Below are 25,919 nucleotides of genomic sequence, written 5' to 3'. Positions count from 1 at the left end.
TAAAGCTCTGCGTCCCAGCGCCTCCAAACCCAATCTGGCACCGCAAGGGCTGGAGAGAGACCAAACTGCTACGGGTGGCGGTTTGTCCCGTCCTGGGATGAGCCCCAAGCCAGGTACCTGAGGGGAACCCACTTCAGTCTGCCCCACGCGGAGCCTGTGGCGCCAGAGTGCTGCTCTCTGCACGCCACGCCACCCAATCTGAGAGGAACACTGTCCAACGTGCACGTTGCACCTCAAGATCTCCTCCTGCACCAGAAGCAGGGTGTGCTGGGGGGACAAAGCGGCTCTGCTGCTCGGGCACGGCGCTGCCAGCATCGCGCCCACGCACGAGCGCGTCCCGAGGGACAGCGGGACAGAGCAGAAGCCCCAACTGCCGCTTTTCACCCCCCCACAAGCCGTTCCTAACAAGTTCCCACCGAGACTCGAGACAAACAACGTGGGATAAGCGACACCGGTCAAGTTATCACCAGGCAGGCGGGCAGCGTTGCGGCACCGCGCGGTTCTAGGGCAGCCCCGGCTCTGGTCACCGCTCGCACGGGGAGCGTCAGGATGACACGGTTCCTGCTCTGGGTCACAGGCAGCGAGAAGGTCCCGTGTGGAGGGTCATGCAAAAGGTGACGTGATGGTGCCAGATGCAGCACGGGTGCAGAAGAGGCCAAAATGGTCAAAGCAGTGACTTTGTACGTCAGTTCTCACTCCCGGCCACGAGCTACGGGAGAGGTCGGCTCAGAGGGAGCACGATCTTCTGGTTTCTCTCTCTGTGCTTCTGTTGGGCTGGACCGAGAGAATTCAGGGAGAGAACTGCCCATCCCTGCCCGAATACTTCAGGACCATTCTGGATACCCAGCACCCACTTCTTGCAGCCAGAATTCAAGTGTTAACTTCCAGAGCAACAATCTCTTCCCTGAGCTGTGCTCAAGCTACTCCTACACTCAGCACGAGCGTACAGCGCGTTCTCCTCTGGGAACAGGGGACGCTCACTGGGATTCCTGAAATCAACTCGCATTATTTCGGTATTTGTGCTACTGTCAATCTTGCAACACATGCTCTGAGTAAGAGTTACGTTCTCCAGCCACGACAAGTGTGAAAAAGAAGCAGCAGCAGCAGCACTGAAGGCACCATGCACAAAAGCAGCGATATGCAAGGAAAAGGGCACGGGACACGAGCATCGAGTACTTCACCACGGGTAAACGGCCCCACTCGTTTCCCGGGAGGATTAATGACCACACCAGTGGGAAGCCCGTTGATAAAGCACACGTACTTGGCTTCCTCCACCACCTCCACCTCCGCCTGCGCCGTTATGGGCGCGTTGGAATGTGCCCCCGTCGGGTCGTCCACGTTCAGCTCCCCGTTGGTCGAGCTGACCACCTGAAACGCAGACAAACAGCCCGTTAGCGAAGCCCCCTCGCACGCCACGCTTGCTCACACAGATCAATTCAGCATCTCCATTATAGGGATCCACACCCCAGCTGCCGGCAGCTCCACGTTTGCTAGGAGAACACCTGATTTTTGGGGTAATTATGGCTGGGACAACCACCAAAGCAGCCTGTATGGGATGGAAGTTCGGCTGGGCCTTCCCAGCAACCCTCGAGTGACAACCCTTTGTGTTCCCTTCCCACCCGGCTTCTCCAGACCCCCGCACTTCCCACACAGATTTGCGAAACGTGATGGCGCCGTTCCCAGTGATCTTCCCTCGCTCTCTCTCTTGATCAAACTCATTTTACAAAAAGCTTTGATTTTCCTCCTTCATCCCAATGTGGCAAATTCCACTGTTGCCTTAAAGGAAAACAGCCCCTTGAAGCGAGTGACTGTCCAGGGGTTCAGCAAGAGCCAGGGCATCTGTCGAGAAACAACTTAAGCATCTGCAGCCCAGCAGCCACGCACAGCAGAATATTTCATGCCCTTGGCTGCAGATAAGCAGGATTTTCATGCTTATGGTGGCACATACAGGTGTGTAAACTGCTCAAGCAGAGCTCTGCTCGTGGGGAGCCACAGCACGTGCAAGGAAACTATTCCCTTCAGGTAAAACAATCCCAATGAAAACACTTACTTGAATGGTTTGGGCTGGAAGGGACCGTTACAGATGGTCCAGTCCAACCCCCTGTCACCAACAGGGACATTTTTCACCAGCCCAGGGTGCTCAAAGCCCTGTCCAACCTGACCTTGAAAGCTTCTGCTGTTTGCTCACGTCTCGGGTCAGAGCTCCACACACATTAGTTTCTCCTCATCTTTCCGTTTCTCTGCTATGCCATAAAATATCTTTAAATTTTTAAATTAAAAAAGGAATGTGGCTAATCAAATAAAAATAATGCATTGAATCCAAACAAGTATTAGGAATAAGTAAAAATTTCAACCTAACCTGCATTTCGCTTGTGGACACCCTGCATTTCCCGTCCCGCTCCAGGCACTAACCCCCATTCACCAGAGCCAAGTTCCCAAGCGGTGTGTCCGGCGCCATGTGCGGCTCCGGCACACAAACCTCCGCCAGCCTTCCCCTGGCCAGCGGCATCAGACAGTTCTTGTCTGCCTGAGCGACTCTTGCACCTCCTCTCTAGCACGTCCAGCCATCTTACTCTGGCAGCAGAGCGAGAGATGCCCCTAGCGAGCCTGCGTGACAATCAGAGGCAGCTACGCCTTCAGAAACAGAAGAGGTTTTTTTGGGAACTTAAAAATGTAGCTGTTGTGCCACCTTTAGTGTTGTCTGCTCATCCTCTGCTCATCCACCTTCCGTGGTGCAAGCACGCAGAGATCTGCCGTGCAGCCACCGAGCCCTCACGCCGTGTCCGTCCAGAGGGGTTTAAAAGGTGTTTAGACGAGGTTCTCAGGGACATGGGGCAGTGCCAGGGGTGCGTTATGGTTGGACTCGATGATCCTGAGGGTCTCATCCAACTGAAATGATTCTATGACTCGCACCAGCCACCCCCTGTGCGTTTCTCAGTCTGACACCCCCAGGTTTCCATGAAGCAGCAAAATCTCACCTTTCAAGCCTGAACTGCAACAGCTCAACTATTTTCCTAACATTTCTGGGGTTGATAAGCAACAGCCCTTCTTTCAGCTGCCTCTTACTGCTTAAGAGCATCCCCAAGGTGGGGGTGAGGGGTGTGTTATTGACCAGACCTGCCCACAGACCCTCCTTTCTGGGTTCAATTTGACAAATTTGAGTTTAAAATAGCTCTTGGAGTACGGAGCCAGGCTCTTCTGGGTGACAACCAGTGACAGGACAAGGGGTAATGGGTTCAAGCTGGAACACAGGAGGTTCCACTGAAAGAGGAGAAGAAACTTGTTGGGGGTGAGGGTGTCAGAGCCTGGCCCAGGCTGCCCAGGGAGGTTGTGGAGTCTCCTTCTGTGCAGACATTCAAACCCGCCTGGACACCTTCCTGTGGAACCTCAGCTGGGTGTTCCTGCTCCATGGGGGGATTGACCTGGATGGGCTTTCCAGGTCCCTTCAACCCCTGACATTACTCTGGGATGGTGCGAAGGCTGCACACGCACCTGTACGGATCCTCCGTGCCGATCCGCAGCCAAATGAGACGTCAGGTAGGAGGTATTTGTCTGCCGGCTGGGCTGGATCTCCCACTCCCCTCGGCGATCCGATGACGCCTGCTCACAAGTCCGGGAGCGCAAGAGAAAGAGAAGAGAGGGCACAAGGTGAATGAGGGGAAGGAACACCACCGTGTTTGTTAGTGAGTTAGTTTCTTTGCAAAAAGCGAGGCATTTAAACTTTTAGCTGGGCTAAAATTTCTCTTTACCAAGTGCGCCTCGCGCTTTACTGCAGCGGTGAGTTCTCCCCTAGCTGCTAAACCAACTCAGACCTGCTCAGGAAACGATCTCTTTACACGGCTTCATTTCCACGGGTTTCAGCAGAGAAATAAACACACCGGTGCTATGTTTAACTGCGTCTGTCAGGTTACACACTCCAGACCACTTGGCGTTCCAGTGAGATTGGATACACAAGCCTGGCCTTCCTAAAATATGTATTGTTTCGCAACATAAAGCCGTGTTTTCTTCCCCCAAAAGCCAGTTCCACACACTGATCCACCAGTACGGTGCAGGAGGAAAGATGCACCACACCTGCTTGACTGGAGAGAGCGTTGGTGGCTTTTTGGGTTTCTGCTGATAAGTAGCTAAAGAAACCTTCGCTAACAATTTCTTCTTTATCCCCAACCAATGCAACAAGTAAATTACTAGAATTTCATTTGTTTTATTAGAAGAACCACTTGGCACTTGTGTGTGAAGGTCCTATGGGTCACCCAGCTTTGATGACAACACCTCCAGTGTCCACCTTAGATCCACCTTGTCCTCAGGACCATGGCAGAGGACACAGTCAAGCCTGAAGGGACCAAGGGACGCATCTCGCTGGACGCCGTATCCAAAATTCCAGCAAACGTTTCAAAGGTGAAGTGGGAATTGGAAGAAGAAGAGGCTCAAGCAAAAGAACATGAGGTTATCGGCGGTGAAGCTGAAGAGCAAAGAGTCCCCAGCACGGATTTGTGCTGTGACTTCCAGCCGCGCATGGGAGATCCAGCCCTGCTCCGAGCTACAGAGGAGCCACAGGGAAAACGTACAGAACCAACAAACCAGCAACAGAACAAAGGAAAATGAAGAGAAACAAATTAAAAAAAAGAAGATAAGAGAGAAAAGAGAAGGAAAAAATAAAGAGAAAAAAGGAAAGAGGAAAAAAGCAAAAAAAGAAAAGAAAAAAAGAAGAAGGGAGAAAAAAAAAGCCCACAAGCAGCTTCCAATAGGATGCAAGGGTCCAAAAGGCTCAGAGTTTGCCCTGTCAGCTCTCCAGCCGATACAGGATCAGCTGGGCTTGAAATGGGGGCTTGAAACGCAACGAACCACATTCCCGTTAACGCTCGTTAACGCTCGTCACTTCCCCCAGCTAACGAACCGCGAGCCAGGCCTGGCAGCCAAGGACAGCGCTCACCCGGCTTTGATAATTAAGATTTCTTGGGACTATGTACTCTAATTTGGGAACGAACCTGCTTCAAAATGAAGCCCGGTGTCATTGCTGAAGCGAACGACGTCTCGTACGCACAGAGCACAAAGCTCTGTCGTCAGAGCGGACAGCTAAAGACTGCCGCCCCAAAAATGGGCTTGTTAATGCATTAATCAGGCGATATATTAAAGCGGTTTATTTTACTAGTGCTCACAAACCAGTCCACGCTCATCAACATGCATAAACAGTGGTGCACACGTGCAGCAAACAATCCTGCGTCCTACAAGCGACGCTTCTAATGAGGGAAATTCATCCTGATGGCTTTAGGTGTGTTCTAGTCTACGTTAGCGGCTCTACCATGCTGAGCTTGGCTGTGTGGAGTGAGGAAAGCCGAGCCCAGCCGGGTTATGACATCTGACACTTGGTTCTGCACCCACAAAGCCCGGCTTACGGGAGCTGAGCGGGAGCAGAAGGCGCCAGAGCAGCACACAGCGGTTAGAGGAGCGGAGTGAGCCCAGAACCACTCACGGGCAGGTACGGGCACCAACAGCTCTAGCTAGGAGCCGGCGGTTGGACATCTACTCAGCTTCTCGCCAGTTCTGTCCATGCAGAAAAACCGAACTCTCAACACTGAGAAAGTATTTCAACTAGAAAGGAAAAAAATGGGGAAATTCAAAAGTTGGTAGTTCCTTCGGACCATGATGAGGTTCTTAGGGACACGGTGACCTCATGTAGAACTCATCGCGGTCTACAGCTTCCTCACAAGGGGAGGCACTGAGCTCTTCTCTTCAGCGACCAACAACAGAACCCAGGCAATGGCAGCAGATGTGCCAGGGAGGGTCAGTGGGACATGAGGAAAAGGTTCTTCACCCAGAGGTGCTGGACACTGAACAGGCTCCCAGGGAGGTGTCACGGCCCAACCTGACAGTGTTCAAGAAGAGAGTGGACAACGTCCTCAGACACACGGGGTGATCTGTGGGGTGTCCTGTGCAGGGACAGGAGTTGGACTCCATGATCTCTGTGGGTCCTTTCCAACTCCAAACATTCTATGATTCTATGGTGGACGTGACAGTGTTAATGGTTGGACTCGATGATCTTAAAGGTCTTTTCCAACCAAAACGACTCGATGACATCCAGCCTCCCGGAGGGACCCTACCCTGATGGTCTTTGTGTTCTGCAACACCCACGCTGTGAACACGACACCCCGAGAAGGACATTGCATGCACACGGGACACGCACATCCTTATCACATATTGTGCATACATGGGACACGCACATCTTTATTACTTATTGTGTACACATGGGACATGCACACCTTTATCACATATTGTGCATGCATGGGACACGCACATCTTTATCACACATTGCGTGTACCGGGGACACGCATATCTTTATCACACATTGCACATACATGGGACATGCACATCTTTATCACATATTGCGCATACATGCGACACGCACATCTTTATCACATGTGCATACATGAGACACGCACATCTTTAGCACAAGTTATGCATACATGGGACACGCACATCTTTATCACTTATTGTGTACACACGGGACACGCACATCTTTATCACTTATTGTGCATACACGGGACACACACATCTTTATCACTTATTGTGCATACATGGGACACACACATCTTTATCACTTGTTGTGCATACATGGGACACACACATCTTTATCACATATTGTGCATACATGGGACACGCACATCTTTATCACATATTGTGCATACATGGGACATGCACACCTTTATCACATATTGTGCATGCATGGGACACGCACATCTTTATCACACATTGCGTGTACCATGGACACGCATATCTTTATCACACATTGCACATACATGGGACATGCACACCTTTATCACATATTGTGCATGCATGGGACACGCACATCTTTATCACACATTGCGTGTACCGTGGACACGCATATCTTTATCACACATTGCACATACATGGGACACGCACATCCTTATTGCAGCCACATGGTCCACAGGAAGACTGCTATTGCCACAGCTCGTGGTATGCTCCATGGTCCACGAGCTACAAGCAAAATCACCCAAAAGAACAGTTGGCCAGGTAGTCTGACCAGCTTGACTGAAAGACCTTAACCACAAACTACAGAAAAATGCCCCGTTTCCAAATTGTGTTCTGCTGAGGAATCCCGCTGGCCAATACAGTATCTCAACCTGTTGCTTTGGCAAAATTCCGCTCAAATCAGAGTCTCTAAATTAAGCAGGAATGGTGCTCGCCGTGACCGAGGCGAGAATCAGCCCCGGCCGCCTCTAACGGCTTTGAGCTTCTCCAGCCCGAGAGGCATTCGGAGAGGTGACCAACACGGCGCTGCCGGAGCAGCCGCGAGCAGCACACCTGATTGCGAAGCGCCTGCTGCGATGGCCGGTCCCGATGGATGTGGCTGTCCCTCGTGATCGCGGACGTCCCGGAGTCCACGTGAACGGATCCCACCGGAGTCGGCTGGAAAACAAGGCGCTCGTTAGCACGAAGGTGCCTCTCACTCTCTGGACACGCGCATGTGCAAACCGGACTTGTCAGGGCTGGATCCCAGCAGGGAGAAGCGGGAAAACATCAAAACACTGCCCAAAAGTGCTGAAAATAGCCAGGAAAAATTAGAGCCACGGCTATAAAACCCCTGTGATTTGATACTGGACATCAGCACCAAAGGTCTTGCATAAAAATTAATTTAAAAGATATAGTTGGGTATCTGTAATGGCGTCAGATCACACCTAGTGTGTCTCACATGGGATTATTACAAGTGAAAATATACAGACTTGTTTTCCTCATCTCATTGTCTCACTGCTTTTAAAAACATAGGAACAGGAGGTGTTAAAATTAAAGCTTCATCTGCTCTATTCTCCCCCAAGTCATAATCCCAGCTCACACCACCACAATCTCCATAGCAACTGCTGCAGTTGTCAGCAACCGCACGCTTGTCTTACAAGGGGCTTTTTATCAATTGCCTTCGTAATTAAGAAAAATGAGGAGAAAAGTCATGATTCATAAAGAGAATGATTTCTTATGAACTGTTCTGGGCGCAGTAAACATTGGTGACGCTAAATATAGTTGGGACGGTAAATCACCGCCAACGTAGCACTGAAGGCATCTGATCCGGCACCGGTGATGGTTAACTTACAGATGCCGGTGTGCGGTGAGCGGCCGTCGGCAAGGCGGCAATGGGCAGAACGACACCAAACGCGAGTGACAAGGCAGCCAGCGGAAGAGCTTTAGACTCTTCCACCATGTTACCCCATGACGCATCTGTTGGCCAAGGTCTTCTTGACTATAAATGGCTTTTGACAATTGAAGTGATGCAACGAGATCACAGTTATGGTCCACCTTGTGTCACAAACTCCTCAACGGAGCTTGGTTACTCCTATGTTTCCTTGCCGTGTGCTATAAAGAGCTGGTCCAGCCTCTGGAGTAGGGTACGGCTCAAGATCTTCTGAGCTTAGAACTGGTTGTTTGTTCACTGAACATCCATCAGAGCCCTGCCTAGATCTCCCACATGTCTCAGTGAGGACTTGACCATTACAGAGGTCTTCCACCATTCAGTGCTGAGCTAACACTGTTCTCCTGCTTTAGGATGGATGTCTTTAGATACTGGTCTCAAATCCTGCGGTAGACTAGAGGAAATTAAGTCTAGCCATGTTCACTGCCACAGGTGGGAAAATCAAGTTTGAACGGCCCATCAGGACAGGGCCAAATTGGTGGGAAGGGACCTTCTGCCCCTCAGGGAAACTGCAAATAAACCCTGAACGCAATGTCGGGATATTTCAGTACATTAAGTGGAGAACACAAGTGAAAAAATTGATCCTAAGCTCACTGGCATTTAGTTGGAATTATTAGAAATTTTCAGCTGGCGAGGAAGCAGCAGCGGGAAGGCAAGGCACTGCATTTGGCGAGGACAACTTACAATCGGCCTGCCGACCCAGTCATAGGCGTAGTCGAAGGTGTAGCCTTTCTTTTCAAACAGCTCTGTGAAGATGGTTCGTAAATAATCGTAGTCCGGTCTCTCAAAGAAGTCTAATCGCCGCACGTACCGCAGGTACGTGGCCATCTCCTCTGTTGGGAAAAGAGCAGCAGCGTCAGTTCTGCTCGCACACGAGCTCCAGCGCTCACAAACCACCCGGAGCGACATGCACACACTGGAAACACGCTCCTCAAACTCACCAGAGCACCTCCGAGATCTTCTAGAAAGTCAAGCCTGTGATCATAACTTTTTCTACTCAAGCTGCTTTACTTCAGCGACACGACATTTAGGGACGTGGTTTATTGGTAGACTTGGTAGCACTTGGTAGCGTTAGGTTAATGTTTGGGCTCGATGATCTTAATGGTCATTTCCAAGCTCAATGATTCTATGAATGGATTAACTCCTACACGGGAATGCGCCACACAACACGACGGCTCCTACAGGACTGGGGTTGGTTGTGGGGACCTGGCTGCTCTCCCTGCTGTCAGGATTTCAAAAAACACCACAAACCCACTCTGTGAAGGCCACTGGGCACCCAGGGAGGGCTTTAACTTTGTACTGTGCTCGCCCAGCTCCAAGGTGGACTTTTGTCTAGCTGGAGAAAAGGTGCTGGGCTTGGCCAGAAGCACATCTTTAGTAACACTCTCCTTAAAAATGCTCTCAGAAGGTGGAATTCAAGGCCAGACACACCACCCCATCTTCTAAGCTGTAAAACCTTCAATCTGGACAAGAGTTAACTCAGTAGGCCCAACACCATCACTTGGGAGAGGGAAGATAATGACACCCTCTTTTGGAAGGAAGCAAAGCGGGAACACTTGTGCCGTGCCCAGCCTCCTTGGTGGGAAGAGTTATTCTAATCTGAAGCCACAGCCACCAGCCCTCAGGCCTCGGTAATTTAGAGCGGCAGCTCCTGTTGCCTGCCAGCTTGAGGAACAGCGTCACAGATACACAGAGGAGCTCAGAACCGCCGTATTTAACACGGTGTGTCCACCTCCAGCTGCGGGCAAACGGTCCCATCAGGGCTTTACCTGGAAAGTTCTCACAGAGAACCTCAACCGGAGTGTTTCTCTTTGTGTCCCCAATCTTCTGATACCTCTCTTTTAAGGTGTCAGCCTGTAGCGCACAAAGACAAAACAGTTGTGGAGAAAGAGTTCAACCATGTGATAAACGACATGCTGTGTGGGAAGAAAAACAAAGAATTTAAGGCTGATTCTGGGCAGTACCAGGAGATGTTACTTGTAATAAACTGCAGCCTAGACTACACAAGCAGGAATACTATCTGTTGTAATTCTCGCTATGCGTTTTACATGCTGTTGGCACCGAATATCCAAGGACACATTCGAAACATCCTCAGGATTGAAAGCAAGGACACTCATTAGTGTCTTACGAGGCCAATTTCCTACCAGCCAAGTCCTGAGGACTCTATAGGGAAGATTTCACGGGATGAGAAAATAAACTGCACATACTAGGACAGCACATCAGTCCCGGGTTTAGAGCCACTGGCAACCTCATCCCTTCCATGAACTGTAAAAGGAGAAAGATCACAACGGCACTTTGGGCACGTTGGGTTCTTATTGTGTATAAAAGACCGCAAATAACACATTTACATCAGTCACACTTCTCTTAAATCCCACGCTACCTCTTCTTTCACCCCCAAAGTGACGACCACTGATTAAACAGCTGGTCATCAAGAAAAATGAAACAATTATCAGTTAGATTTCCCACCTCGATCCCTCTTGAACCAAAGAACTCTGCTCCACTCGGCACCCTGAGAACAGGTTTGATTGCCTTTATTTCAAATACGCCCGTTAGACCTGTCAGCAGCATAATTAGCATCATAAGATGTTCTCTCCAGACTGTAGCACTGACAATATAGGCCAGAAGTGTAAGCTGAACACAGAAGTCTGAAGACGCCGTATTCTAGATCAAGCTAAAGAGTCTATATTTGGTTTTAGAGCTAAAAAAAATGCAGGAGCTCAAGAGCAGTGAACTAATTCTTCTCAAGTTCAGCCAGGAACTGAGGAAATTCTGTAGAACCTTGTCTAAACCTGGAATTAATTTAGAACAACTTACAGGATTAATTTAAAGCAGGTAAGTTCAACTAAGCTAGAAATAAAATACGTAACCAAATAACACACACTTGCAAAGGTGTGAACTGAAAGTAGGAGAGATTCAATCACTTTAATGCTTGAAAAACCCCTTCTTCGACTTTATGAGTGGTTGCCAATGTTCCTGGCGCACATCTGATAAGGCTAAGCTGAGACTAAGTCTGTATAGACGGTGATGAAGCAGCTTAACAAGGTCTAGCACACAAGACACCGCCTCTGACCACAGCTCTGCTGAGAGCCTGCAAGCCCAAGAGCTGGTTTATTTTCTCCCACAGCACTAAGCGGAGCCTCTGCTGGGTCTTCTCCCCCGACTAGGGCCAATTCAGCAAAGCTAATTGTAACTGAAGTGCCAGGTGATGTGTTTCTTAAAATATAGATCTTAAAATCTTTCCTGTAGGCTAAGCTAACGCCTTAACGTTCGACTTCAAGGACACAAAGGAGAGGAGGGAGTTTCTGGGCAGAGAGCAAAGTTTCAAAGGGCAGAAGCTGAAGTTCAAACCTACCTTCAGTCCTTGCCAGGGCAGGCTGCCTCGGAGGAAATACATGAACATGTGGCCAAGGGCTTCCAAGTCGTCTCGACGACTTTGCTCTGAAATAGAAGACAAACGGATGCTGCAGCTGCAGGAATGGATTCCATCAGCAGCCACACTACTGTTGAGATAAAGTTATCACAGGAGGCTCACTCGCTGTCTGTAGCTCACTGTGCAAAAAGCTATTAGAGAAACGTGTAAAATACATAAAGATCTGCTAGAAGGCAGGAGATTGCTCTGAATTACAGAGGAACAGGCACACGTTGCCCAGCGCCAACCCCTTCCCAATTGCTTCTGCAGCTCATCGCATCAAAGCCGAGCAAAAATAGCTCCTTCAGGCTTCTCCTCGCTGCTTTTGCCATGCAGATGTTGTAACTGGGAAGGGAAAACAGCCTGGAGCCAAAGGAAAAAGCATCCTTAAAATAACCCACCAAAATGCATCAAAAACCCAAGGGAGGATACCAGAGGCTGCGGGTTACCCTGAGATAGCTCTAAAACGGGGCAAAAAAAAGAGGATGTCCTGGGTAATTAAGTGCAACGATGCAACTGAACTTCTCGGGAAGACGGCTGAGTGCGCTCATCTCACATACAAACTGCAACCAGGCTCCTTCCCTTTCATCCGTCCTGAAATGTGAAGGGACCGACTCCACCTGGGCTGCAAAACATCAGCCCCACGACACCCCTGGCAGAATATTCTGTTGTCTTACCGCTCTCGTAAGTTAATAGAAACACTGAATAAGCCTTTTTTGCCTTTCAGCCACATAAATGTCATCTCTTGGTATGAAAGAAGGCAGCGAGGAGATGAAAGCCAGGTTTAAAAGTAATTAAATCATTAATTTTCTCCAACCAATCATTAGGTCAGGGAACATCCAGCTCTAAAAACTGCAACTGGAAGGTACCAGGCCAGAGCTGAGCTATAAAAACCTCTTTGATCACCATTTAGTAAGGTGATTACTACCCGCCTACTTGCATTTTATCGGTGTGGGCTTGCTACCGGTTATTTAGTTCCTAATAAAAAGTATAATTACGAGGCTTCCAACACTTCAGCTGTCTCAGTTCCTCAAAAGGGGGGCTGGAAAAGTTTAAAAAGCCTGTACAAAATTTGTTTAAAGCCTATGAAGGTTTTAAAAATAGCCTGTAGACAGCATCAGGACATCGAGCAGCTCACGCTATCTGGAAGGGATCAAAGAGCCGCGAGCCGAGCGGCCGTGGGGGCCACACCGACCTTTGCCGAGGTGGGTGTTGATGGACATGTATCTCGCCGTTCCCGTTAGGCTCTTGTGTTCCCGGTAAGGAATGTGTTTTTTGGTCTCAGGGTCGATGTACTCCTTGGCCAAGCCAAAGTCTATGATGTGAATGACGTGCTCTTTCTTATTGCCTTGCCGGCCGATAAGGAAGTTTTCCGGCTTGACATCTCGGTAGATGAGGTTCTTGGAATGCACGTACTCCATCCGAGAGATCTGCAAAACGACCGGGGGAGAGTTATGTGGGTTATTTGCAGGTAACGCACCCTCCTGGCTAACGAGGCACACGGTTCGTTAGCCCATCGCCCACCCTCTGCTCGGTGCCATCACAGATTTCGGCCACTCTATGAGAAACACGATGGACGGAGCCAACCGAGGCAGATGTTACGATGGGAGCCGGAAGAGGAGTCTGCGCTCCCCGACTTTATCCTGATTGAAATCGCAAAGGCAGTTTCTGACCCGTTCCCAGCTCTTGGAAGGATTCCATGGGGAACAGCATTGATTTTAAACACAATAAACCGGTTACCAAGAGCTCTTCCCTCGCCGCGCGGTGTCTTCCCACCTCCCTCCCTCGACCCATATGTTGTATTAGACGCGCCAGATTCCTCACGGAGGGGGATTTTTGGGCCTTACGATCCTTAGTGCTGACTAAAAATAATAATTAATCTCATCAGTTTGGAATATTTCTCAGTTTCTGCCTAACTTTGCTTTGCCGGTACAACTGAGAAGGGAAGGGAAAAGGGCAGGAACCCCATGTTCAAGGTGAAACTAAATCTATTGCAGATGAAGTTCGAATGGCTCAGCAAGCAGTTCTCCTTTGGGTTCCTAACTTCTTAGACGATCCCCATTGGAAATAATTCACTATTTCATTTCATTTATTACCTTTTCATTTCTATTTTTAGGTTTTAAATGAAAACACGCAAAGCCCCGCTTGGTCCACGGCTGTCGCGTGGTGGCTTCGTTAAGCAAGATGGTTCTTTGGCAAGGCCACGTACCTGTTTACTGACACAAAACCACCACAAACTCCAAATCTGGCACTAAAGAGCGCCAATCCACATGCCCTTGAGTCCACAGACCCCGACTGCTCCAGACACGTCCCCGGCTGGCAAACCCAGATCTCTTCTTCTCTTTCCAGACCTTGGATTGACACCTGGCTGGAAGCTCCACACGCCCGCGATCGCTGTCCCATCCATTATAACGATTTAAAACTCACAGTTCGAAACCGCAATTACTTTTGCACCAACCTCATACTTTTAAAAATCCTGAGGGCTGTTATTACTGATGTGGCAGTTTAAGAGAATTGGTTATAAAACCCATTCGATGAACCACATCCATCTGACTACACCACCTTCCAATCCTCTGTTATTATTTTGATGTAACATCTGGATTCAGAGTATATGTGACTGTAGCTCAATATAAGAGAGTCAATAGAAATGATTGCTGTTTGTATATGTAAATCAAGCAATTTGGAAATGACTGTGTAGCTGTCTGTCTACATAGGAGACAGCATGCACATAGTATTAATAAAAATTCCTTAGAGGCAAAAAAAGGATACTCATCCTAATTGGGATCTGTTGTGCCACCAGGTCCTGCAGAACAGCTCTCCTAGGACAGCTGGTTCTGATCAAGGGCAAGTGATTCAACTGATCGTACGAATAGCATCGGGTTTATTCCAACAGCACAGTGAGTGTGTAATGCAGCTATTTTCCATCGACGATGCCAGTTCAATGAGTCAGAATTGGTGGGTCAGCACAAAATGACACACACAGCACGGTCCGCTCTCGAGCCCCCTCGGGCAACAGGCCAGCGGGTTCAAGAGGTGGCGACTGAGTCATCCAGGCCAGAAGTTGTCCTGCAAGCTATGCTTAAGACTACAACTTCACACGCTATTGAAACACCCACACACTGCCAAAAAACCACAGTTTTTGAAATGTTTTCAGCATTTCTTAATGACTATTTACATCGCCGATTCTTTACTTCTTTTATGTATCTTTACAAGCTAAAGAACACTCACAATCACAAACTGGCCTTTTCCATCTAGTGTATGAAAAAGAGGAAGCATCATTTACTACTTTACCAAAATGTTTCCAACACAAGAATGTAATTCTCCAGTTCATCCCTGTCCATGGCACATCTTCCTACACTATTCACCTGATTAAGAGAAGAAACAGCAGCAACTATAAGTTGTCCTAAAGAAACTTCTTCCACCTCTGAACAGATATTAACTCTAGAGCCTAACAAGGAAGCCTAACGAGCCTTCAAGAGCTTGATTAATACCTTATTTTCAAGGAAAACCTGCTGCATCTGAGCCACTCGGAAAGAAGCTCCAGGCAGGAGGGGGCAGCACTCCTTAAAGAATAAAAAACCCGCTGCACGGGGAGGGCGGGAGACGGGGTAAAAAATCATGTGAAATCAGTTTAAACAAATAGGACTTGCTCAAAGGCTCTTTAAATCCAGTAATAGCGCGTGTTGCCGCTCCCCTCCCCTCTGAGCGGCGATTTATTTCAAGGTGCGGAGGAGATGGGTTTGCCGGGTAAGAGCGGCTGTTGCTGATGGATGGCGGGTGATGGAGCGGAGCAGACGCTCTGCGCCTCGGCCGCTCTGCACGCTCCGAGTCACCTCCAGGACACGGCGGCGGGTTGGGAGACAAAAAGGTGCGGGGGGAGGCGATTCAAACGAAGACGCGACCCCTAAAGCTGGAACAAAGCGCCTCCTCGCCTCTCTGTACGTAATGAGCTTTCAAACGGAGCTCAAATGGCTCATTTGTCGCTGCTACCGGAGAAGCTCAGTTGTTGAAATGGGGAACAGAAATTACACAACCTGAAAAAAAAAGGGTTTGTTTTTTGTCCTGAAAATCTGATGGCAAAGCAGATATGGCCAGGACAACAACCTGGACAGATGTCAGACGACCTGACACACTCAGCAGCACCTGAAAATACTCATTTACCTGCTTTTTTGCTGCCACACAGAAGCTGTTGGGTCTTTCATATTCTTTTTCTCTTTACCTCCACCTGCCTGGATGCTTTTGAGGTCACAAGATGAAGCCGGTGAAGACCCTCCAAGCACAGAGCTCAACCGCAAGACCAGGGCTGGGCAAAAGGGACACGATGGGACAGCCCTGATGTCCCCAGCAGTCTCACAGGAACACATTTACATCTTTACAACCCAAAGGTCATACAAGCTGTATCCAAGGCTTTGCCATCCGATGCCACTTGATTCAATCAAAACCAACACTATAAGTTGGTTTTCCACTGATGAAGGAACACTCGAAGCCAACAAAACTGAACCTCGAGCTGTAGCAGCACAACTTCACGCACCCACTACCAGGCAGGTGCTGTTCCAGCTTCGGCATCTGCGACCTCAATGTTCCATTTGAGATTTTGCCATGGCACATGTCAGTTTATTTAGAAAAGATTGTGTTCCCCGCTCCCTCACCATCTTCTCTTTCCTTCAACGCTTCTTTCCACAGATCTGTTAATGTGAATATACCGAATGTGAATATCCAGTCCCACCTCTGCCGTGCCACCTGGGCACCTGCAGACCACGGGTTGGAAACCAGAAAGTCAAACTGCGATGAGAACTGGTTGGCCCTACCATGGAGTTCCACCCACCGCACTCAGGACAGTCGGGTTTCACGTTGTCCGCTCTTCATGCAAACACAAATCCAAGCTACTGCTTTCAGCTTGAGTTCCTATAGAGGCTTCGTGATGTTGCCCGTAGATTTATTCCTTTCCAATTTTGACCAAATTTGAGCAAGGTAGAGAGCTGGAATGCTCGGGGAGGTTGCGCGAGCAGCCCGATAGCACCAAACCAGTAAAACTGGTAGGAGTGTGGGAGGGTGCTGTGCTCCCGTGTCCCGGGTGAGAAACGAGGTGTTGTGGGGGCGTCCAAAGAGAGGGAGGAGCTGGGGCAGGTATCGGGGCAGGGGTGTGTAGGGGACACGGGACACAAGGTCGTAGGAATCCGGCTTTGCTGGTTCTGCTATGTAAGGAGCAAGTTTTCTCATAAGCATAATCTGATCTTCCCTTCAAGAGTTTTTCTCAAACCCGAGAAACATCCGTTTATAAGAAAAATGGAGAGTTTTTACTAAAATCTATAGGGACAGGATGAGGGGCAATGGTTTTCAACTGAAAGAGGGCAGGTTTAGATAGGACATGACGAGGGTGGTGAGACATTGGAACAGGCTGCCCGGAGAAGTTGCGGGTGCCCCATGACTGGGAGTGTTCAAGGCTGGGTTGGACGGGGCTTTGAGGAACCTGGTCCAGTGAAGATGTCCTGGTCACGTTGGGCTAGACGGTCTTTGAAGGTCCATTCCAACCCAAACCCTCCTGTGAGCCTACAACGGAAGGCGCTTCTCCGACCAACAGACACCCCTGAACCTCACGTTAAACCAAGCCCATCCTCCATCTAGGCCTGGCACAACCACAGTTTGTCACTCACCAGCTGGATGGCAATCATCAGCACCGTCTTCAGAGTGAACGTCCTGTCGCACAGGTCGAACAGATCCTCCAGGCTCGGCCCAAGCAGCTCTAGTACCATGGCGTTGTACTTTCCACATGGCCCGAAGTAATACACCTGGGGAAGCCCTTCCGCTGCGAAAACAGGGAAAGAAGTGAAATCGGTCAATACCCATCTTGTGTGTCAAGCTTGCACTGGGCAAAGCCTTTATTTTTTACCCCTTGAGCGTCTTTTCTGTTTGATCTTGCCCAGCAAATAATTTTCAGCGATGAACCCAAGGCCAAATCAGCTCAAGCTTTGCTCACCTTTCAATAGACAAATGGATTTCAAAGCAATAATGGCGAGCTCTGGCAGTGCAAACACCTGGATTTGTGGAAGAAGACACAGAATTTCTTATGTCGCACTAAACACCGGGCAGAGCACAACCCCACCCATGGGCTGGCACAGTCAGGAAGAAAATGAGAAATGTGAAAAAAAGGGCCGTTTTTTCAACCAAGATAATACATATCCATCACTTTTTACATCAATTTTACTCATGGCTTGGACAAGTGCACTCTCTGCTGGGTTAAGAACTGTCTGGCGGGTCGGGCCCAGAGAGTGCTGGTGAATGGGGCTGCGTCCAGCTGGCGGCCACTCAGTAGTGGTGTTCCCAGGGTCAGTGTTGGGTCCAGTCCTGTTTAACATCTTCATTGATAATTTAGATGAGGGGATTGAGATCATCATCAGCAAATTTGCTGATGACACCAAGCTGGGAGGGAGTGTGGCCCTGCTGGAAGGCAGGAGGGCTCTGCAGAGGGATCTGGATAGACTGGAAAAATGGGCCGATTCCAGTGGGATGAAGTTCACCAAGGCCAAGTGCCGGGTCCTGCCCTTTGGCCACAACAACCCCCTGCAGCGCTCCAGGCTGGCACAGAGTGGCTGGAGAGCAGTCAGGCAGAAAGGGACCTGGGGGGACTGATGGACAGGAAGCTCAACAGGAGCCAACAGTGTGCCCAGGTGGCCAAGAAGGCCAATGGTGTCCTGTCCTGTATCCAAACCAGCGTGGTCAGCAGGACAAGGGCAGTGATCCTTCCCCTGTGCTCTGCACTGGGGAGGCCACACCTGGAGTGTTGTGTTCAGTTCTGGGCCCCTCAGCTCAGGAAAGAGATTGAAGTGCTGGAGCGGGTCCAGAGAAGAGCAACAAGACTGGGGAAGGGACTTGAACACAAGCCCTATGGGGAGAGGCTGAGGGAGCTGGGCTTGTTCAGTCTGGAGCAGAGGAGGCTTAGAGGTGAGCTCAGCACTCTCTAGAATGACCTGAAGGGCAGTTCTAGCCAGGGGGGATTGGGCTCTTCTCCCAGGCACTCAGCAATAGGACAAGGGGGCAGGGGCTTCAACTCTGCCAGGGGAAATTGAGGCTGGAGATGAGAAAGCAATTCTGTGCAGAGAGAGTGGTCAGCATTGGAATGGCTGCCCAGGGAGGTGCTGGACTCACCGGCCATGGAGGTTTGTAAACTGAGATTGGCCATGGCACTTAGTGCCATGATCTGGTCAATGGACTGGAGTTGGACCAAGGGTTGGACTGGATGATCTCTGAGGGCTTTTCCAACCCAGTCCATGCTGTGATTCTGTGATTATACCCACGAGCAAAGGGAAAAAAGAGAGCTTTCCCTTAAGAGAGGGCAAAGGTCGCACATCACTCCTTGAACCACCTGTGAGTCAAAAATCAGACCAGCCCATGCGGGGAGGAATTAAGCGCAGGACTAATTGCCAGGTTTTCTAATCGGCATCTACCGCAGGCACTCGGTGTCCAGACATCGGTACCAACCTGTGTAACACCTCCTTAAAATAAATATATCTCCAGTTTACAGCTCATAAGCAGTTCCACAACACAATGGAAAGGGGTTTGTTTTGAAATCCAGGGTTTTGTCCTATGTCAAAACAACATCTTGGCTTGAATAGAGGAAGATAAGATGTCCTGCCATTCTGTGTAAAGGTTCTGTATTATATATACACAGAGGTCCATAAATTATATAGCACGGCACCTTAAAGGACAGTGATTACAAATTTTATGACATGTTTAAAGTCAATGCGTACGCACACCTATATTTACATAAGACGTCAATATTAAGGGTAACAAAAATCCCTTGCTAATCGTCAGATGCCAGAATTATGGTTGGACTCGATGATGTTAAGGGTCTCTTCCAACCCAAATGATTAACTCAGTCATTAAACTGCTTGTGTAAGTGTGGGGTTTGGTACCTGCTTGGTCACGATGGTAAAACAGAGCAAAAACTAAGGCTGGAGAGTGTCGGCAACGCAACGACCTTCCGTCCTCCTAACGGGATTAGGAAAGCCTCGTTAATCCGCTGACAGCGCTCATCAACTTGCCAACAATACAATAAATGCAGCGCTGAGATGACTAAAGGTTAAATATTATGGAACCTACGCTCTCATATGTTACTCAAAAAGGGCAAAACACAGCTTGACAAAGATTACCGGAGGATGGGTTTCATCTCGTTACTGGGGAGTCGTATCAGGTATCAGTCATCAGGACATGTTAAGGAGAGATGACAGAGTATTGCTGGAATTCCCAGTCTAACCGGAGTTTTGCATCCTGTGTAAAACATTGACCCAACCTCATCTCGGGAGCTCCCGCTCCCATCAGAGCTTCGCGCCTTAGGGAGCATCAACAGCACTTAGGTCTTCAAAGAAAAGCGGATGGTTTGATGCAGAAGTGATTCAGAACGCTGAGTGATGATGGGATGTCACCAGGCAGCTCTAAAACACTTTCGGATGTCCCCAAACCAACACGAATCAACATTTAATGCCGTCAGGTTAGTGTTGGAGGCTTGAAGAACCACAACAGGTCTTGAATTAACTCGTGGTTGAGCGCTGAGTAAAGTTTTGACCTACATCACCTCTAACACCAAGATCATCATATCTACATTTTAGAGAGTACTTAGTAGAGAATAATAGAAAACAGTAGCAGAATATTCTATGACAAGTTTAAAATTATTATAAATTCAAGATATATATAGAGTGTTTAAAAGAGATGAGGTTCCTAGGGACACAGTTTAGAGGTGGACTTGGTAGTGTTGGGTTAGAGGTTGAATTCGATGATCTTAAAGGTCTTTTCCAACCAAAATGATCCGATGATTCTATAATTTCTACAGCAGGACAACAGCCTTGAAAAGTGCAAATGAGGAAGGAAACCACCCGGAGTGTGCTAATTAAAGAATACGGGAGGATAAAATTGCAGAAAGGCTCTTAAAGAAGGTGAAGAATCCCATTCCCAGCGCAAGGGGAAAGGAGTAATTTACAGCATCACAATTAAAATAGAATTCCTACTAGAAGTAAGAACCAGCTTCCAAGCCCAGGTAGGCTCTGCTGTAGGTGGGGGTTCCTTCAAGGTGATGCTGGAATGAAGAACATTAAAAAACCCATCCTAAGTGCCAGTCTACGGGAGACATTATTAGTTTCTGGCGTATTTTTGAGCGTTCGGTTTTCCTCGGAGGGTTTTCAGCAGCGATGCTGCCAGCTGTGCAGTCTAGAGCTTGTATCTCTTGGCTTCACGAGGAGAAAAATGCTGTAAAATAGATGGAATTGCTCACACATCCCAGACCCATCGGGGCATCGCTGGGGCTGCTCAGCTCTGCACCCGACACTGAAATCAAGTTATGCGGGAAATGGGATAACGCGTCCTCAGCTCGCTCGAACGTAAATCAATATTTAGTGTCTTCTTAAGAAGCTGGGAAGAGAAGTTTGATGTCAATATTACAGAATCATAGAATCCCAGAATGTCAGGGGTTGAAGGGCCCCGGAAAGCTCATCCAGTGCAATCCCCCCATGGAGCAGGAACACCCAGCTGAGGTTCCACAGGAAGGTGTCCAGGCGGGTTTGAATGTCTGCACAGAAGGAGACTCCACAACCTCCCTGGGCAGCCTGGGCCAGGCTCTGACACCCTCACCCCCAACAAGTTTCTTCTCAGATTCAAGTGGAACCTCCTGTGTTCCAGTTTGCACCCATTGCCCCTTGTCCTGTCACTGGGTGTCACCCAGAAGAGCCTGGCTCCATCCTCCTGACACTGCCCCTTTCCATATTGATCCCCAGGAATGAGTCCCCCCTCAGTCTCCTCTTCTCCAGCTCCAGAGCCCCAGCTCCCTCAGCCTTTCCTCACACGGGAGATGCTCCACTCCCTTCAGCATCTTGGTGGCTGCGCTGGACTCTCTCCAGCAGTTCCCTGCCCTTCTGGAACTGAGGGGCCACAACTGGACACAATATTCCAGGTGTGGTCTCCCCAGGGCAGAGCAGAGGGGCAGGAGAACCTCTCTGACCTACTGACCACCCCCTTCTAACCCACCCCAGGTACCATTGGCTTCCTGGCCACAAGGGCTCAGTGCTGGCTCATGGTCACCCTGCTGTCCCCAGGACCCCCAGGTCCCTTTCCCCTACCCTGCTCTCTAATAGGTCATTCCCCAACTTACACTGGAACCTGGGGTTGTTCCTGCCCACATTCAAGACTCTACACTTGCCCTTGTTCTATTTCATTACATTTTTTCCGCCCAGCTCTCCAGCCTGTCCAGGTCTCTGATGGCAGCACAGCTTCCAGTGTCAGCCACTCCTCCCAGCCTGGTGTCACCAGCAAACTTGCTGATAGTGCACTCTATTCCCTCATTCCACTCTATTAAAGGGTATCTGATGCCTGCAGGATTTTTCAAACAGGATGATTTCAAACTTGAGATATGGGCATCTTTGGGCTTGTTTCTAGGAATGGTAAAAAGGGGCAGCCTAAGAAAATGCGCATAAAATTGTATTTAATCACAGCCCATCTGCAAAATTCAGGACCAACTTGGCTTCTATTTCAGTAACAAGTGGTCCCACCGAGTCCATCGCCACAATGAATCGCAAGAACTTCACCAATCTCACCAGCAGAGCTCTAAATACTCATGAAGGACATTGCCAAAATAGAGACTGAGGGAGCAAAAATGTTCTTTGGCCCGGGCAGAGGAACCTGAGGTTTTTAATGGCGAGCAATTGCGTGGGCAGGGGACTGAAACGGCCAAAGCAAACCGCGGCACGGTGAAATGACCTGACCTGGATGAGCAGATCTGGATTCCAGGACGAAAGGCAGAGCAAAAGTCTTCAGGATTCAATGGGTCAGCTCAACACTTGAAATACAAACCATGATGGGTTGAACGCAATGAATGTACAAAATAACATCTAAACAAGGAATTGCTCCACAGCATGAAAAAAAATACACATTAAGGGGAAAAAGTTCAGCCATAACAAGTGCAGGTTCTTCTACTACTGCGAAGGCTGCTGCAAGCAGAAATAATTGGAATATGCTCAATGACTTCAGTGATTTCGCTCGGCTGTACATCCAGGGCCCCGCTCCACCCTGGCAGGGGGACTGGACTGGATGATCTTCCAAGATCCCTTCCTATCCAACACCCTGTGATTCTGTGGCTGGAACAAGAGGCAAACACAGACATCGAAGCTGAAAACTCAGGCTTTGCTTCCACCAGAGCAATCAGTCGGATCAACCCCAAAATAAGCTCGGTGTTTGAGCTTGAGCACAAGAGTAACTAACGGCAGAAAGAGCTTCATTTGAGCTAGATTAACACCAGCGAAATACACTTTGTGGTGTATTTCCATCTCAACATCGAGCATGATTCGAGTCATGTTGTCTTGTCACCACATGCTTTACAGACCCTAAAAACTCGTCAGACACCCAGCAGACCCCAACAAGCCACGTTAGTCCCGATGTACGAGTCCTGCAGATGGTCCAAGGCCATTTCAGGACGGGTAATGAAACGGTGACGGGCAGAGACGCCACACAAAGGCTGTGCCCACGGGAACTCAGATTTCGCAGCATCCACCCCGCGTGGAAGGGACAGCGAGTATGTACCGATGTGCTGGGTACATCAGGTGAATAAACCTCGTGTCACAGCCCAAAATACACTTGAGAAGAGACGCGGAAACAAAACGCGGCACCTCCATCAGCGCAGTCGTAAAAGCCGAGTCCCCGTCCATCCAATCGCCAGGAGACAACCGCAACTTGTGAGAACCGAACGACGCTCGTACGTCTGAATCGCTCATTTTTTGCCCCCCATGGGAAATTGGTTTCACCGCCCTCAGATGCGGCGTGGTTGAACAACGAGGAGCCAACGGCTTCAATTTCAAGAATTACCGGAGAATTTCATAACCTCTCTTTGTGTAGACTTCAAAGAGACACTCCTGAGGAACCCCGAATTAAACACCCAAAGATGGAGCGATGGGGGAGCACCCAACATCAAACGAACGTGCTCGACACAAAACCACGCTCTATGTGCACGGCAAGGACTGCTCATCATAGAAATTCCAAAGTGGCGCTGATGAATGGGACGTAGATTGTCGCAATACTCTCATTCAGAAAGTTTCTTTCGGCAAATCGCGGAACGCGGAATTGCACGATAAACAGCAGAAATAGCAACTGTGCGAGAGCTCAACATCTCCAGCTAAAATTAAACGTCTTCCAAACAAATTAAACAAATTGCTTTAGAGCAGTCAACCCATTTAAGCTGATTACACTAATGAGGATCTACCCCTCTCTTAGTTTTCAAATCAGAATAAAATCCCATCCGAGACAGCAGCTTTGCTATCAACGGTGACTGGGCCAAGATCTCATCTTTTAACCTCTTCAAACACAGCCTTAAAGTGGGTCTAATTCTACCCAAACACGTTGGCGAACAGGTTATGTCTGAGCTGGAATTACAGACCCTCCTTCTGACCTTCAGGTTCCTCAATAATCTGCTTCAAAACTAGAAAGAGGGGAGAAAAGTTCATCGAACCACAGAATCATTTCAGTTGGAAGAGACCCTGAGGATCATTGAGTCCAAGCATAACCCAACTCTGGTACTAAACTGTGTCCCTAAAATTAAGATTGGCTTGTTAATTGGAATAAAATGACCTTAAATGTTTTTTTAAATATTTGATTGCACATGTTCCAGGCATGTCTTATATCAAGCAAAAACTTTTCAGCACAGCCCTTCACCTTCATCCATCGCTGGAGGAGTTTGGCAAGGACAGAGATTTGGGGTGATTTGGGTATTTTCTTGTGTTTTTTATGAGAAAACACGCAGCAGTTGGGGTGCAAAATGAGCAAAAAAGCAATTTCTGACTCCAGCACCAACTCGCAGCTGCACTGAAGTAGAAAAGGGGGTGACGGCACAGGGATCACCACGGTCTTGCCAATCGCTCCGAGACTTTACAAACCTTGAACTGGCAACGGATTAGGGAAACCACCTAAAAATTGGATATGCCGACTTCAGTGCCCATGATTTAGAGTTTTCTCTCATCTTGAACGGGATGAAGAGATTCTATGATTCTATAAGAGCAACTGGACCTGTCTGGAGCATCTGGCTGCGTCCCACCGTCACCTCCCATGTCCCCTCCAGCTTTAGTGCCTCTGGGAGACGCAGCGCTCAGCAAAGCTCGACTTAGCAAGACCCAGTCCCAGCTGCTCCTCTCCCTGGCCCAAAGCCCAGCAAACTTCCTCAAACCCCACCTGGCTGCGGCGCTGCCGCTAGGACGGGGATTAGGGGCAGCTTAAACCTGCCCCAAACCCAAAGGGTACTCGGAGATGACGCAACGGAGAACATTAAAGTCGGATCGATACCTTCCCCACGGATGCCCACAGAGCAAATCGAGCTTTTAAAAGGAACAGATGACACTGGGGATGCAACGGATGAGTACGAGCCACGAGGAGAAAGCACTAGAACAGAAAAATGAGCAACACAAGTGTCTTCTCACACACCTAGAGAGGGCCACATGTCAGGATTAATCCTATTTACGTGTCTTTAGAAAGCTGCATTTTTATCTTGCTGAGCAACACACAACTCAAAGTCGCTTTTGTTTGTTAATGATCCTACAAGACAGATTCCTGTGACTTAACGGGGCAAGACTAACATCACACCGCGATAAATACCTACGTTCCTTTAGAATCTCCTCTCAAGGCTTCTCTGATTACAAACAGTGCAGTAGAAGAACCTTGCTAAACAAATTGATGGAGTTTTTAATATCAAATAATCATAAAATAGATCTTCTTACTTAAAGCTATTCTTTCAGGATAATCAAAAAGTCAGTTGCGGTAGGGAGACTAAGTCTTTCAGACTAATATCTTCACCATCTTTTCCCCAGAAAAGGAAAACTGAGAATTGTAGTGAGAACTATGTAGAACTTTTTCACTCTTTGCTTGATTCAAACCAGGGAAAAAAACAGAGCAAGAACGATGGTCTTGGTAACTATGGTCCTCACATCTTGGTGTGGTTTGTGCATCTCCTCAGGAGCCTCTTGAACCCCCGCTGTGTTTTGAGTAGTATCAATATTTGAACCTACCAAAAACGGAACGGGGAAAGGAACAGAAGAAAAACAGACACGGGAAAGACAGACGGAAGAACATATTTGCTCTCGCTGCTGGTAACATTCCAAATGATTTGATTGCTACTCCAGTTGCTGAAAAACAATTTGCACGATGGTTGCGTTATCAAAACGGGGCGGCATCTCGTTTTCCTTGTGTTGCACAAGCTGGTTTCTTGGTATTGTGGCTCGTATTTAACAGCTCCTCACACACACAAAGAAGTGGTTTCGGAGAGGGTATCGAGAGGTCACTCAGCTCAGG

The 25,919-nt window shown here is 48.7% G+C and overlaps 1 protein-coding gene across 5 annotated transcripts in view; it reads right to left on the bottom strand.

The window, feature by feature from the left end:
* Positions 1 to 25,919, bottom strand: part of CSNK1G1 (casein kinase 1 gamma 1) — a 94,860-nt gene that overhangs the window by 6,168 nt on the left and 62,773 nt on the right. For all 5 annotated transcript variants that reach the window (XM_071813702.1, XM_065847045.2, XM_065847046.2 and 2 more), the window contains 8 exons: positions 17,261 to 17,412; positions 12,802 to 13,036; positions 11,550 to 11,635; positions 9,967 to 10,051; positions 8,882 to 9,030; positions 7,321 to 7,425; positions 3,493 to 3,600; positions 1,262 to 1,368 (listed from right to left, as the gene is read on the bottom strand). In XM_071813702.1, coding sequence (XP_071669803.1) covers positions 1,262 to 1,368; positions 3,493 to 3,600; positions 7,321 to 7,425; positions 8,882 to 9,030; positions 9,967 to 10,051; positions 11,550 to 11,635; positions 12,802 to 13,036; positions 17,261 to 17,412 — 1,027 coding nt within the window. The remainder of the gene's footprint in view (positions 1 to 1,261; positions 1,369 to 3,492; positions 3,601 to 7,320; positions 7,426 to 8,881; positions 9,031 to 9,966; positions 10,052 to 11,549; positions 11,636 to 12,801; positions 13,037 to 17,260; positions 17,413 to 25,919) is intronic.

This window comes from Patagioenas fasciata, chromosome 12, assembly GCF_037038585.1.
Source record: "Patagioenas fasciata isolate bPatFas1 chromosome 12, bPatFas1.hap1, whole genome shotgun sequence".
Taxonomy (NCBI): domain Eukaryota; kingdom Metazoa; phylum Chordata; class Aves; order Columbiformes; family Columbidae; genus Patagioenas; species Patagioenas fasciata.
The sequence above is the reverse complement of the archived record's forward strand: the minus strand, read 5'-3'. Positions and strand labels throughout refer to the sequence as shown.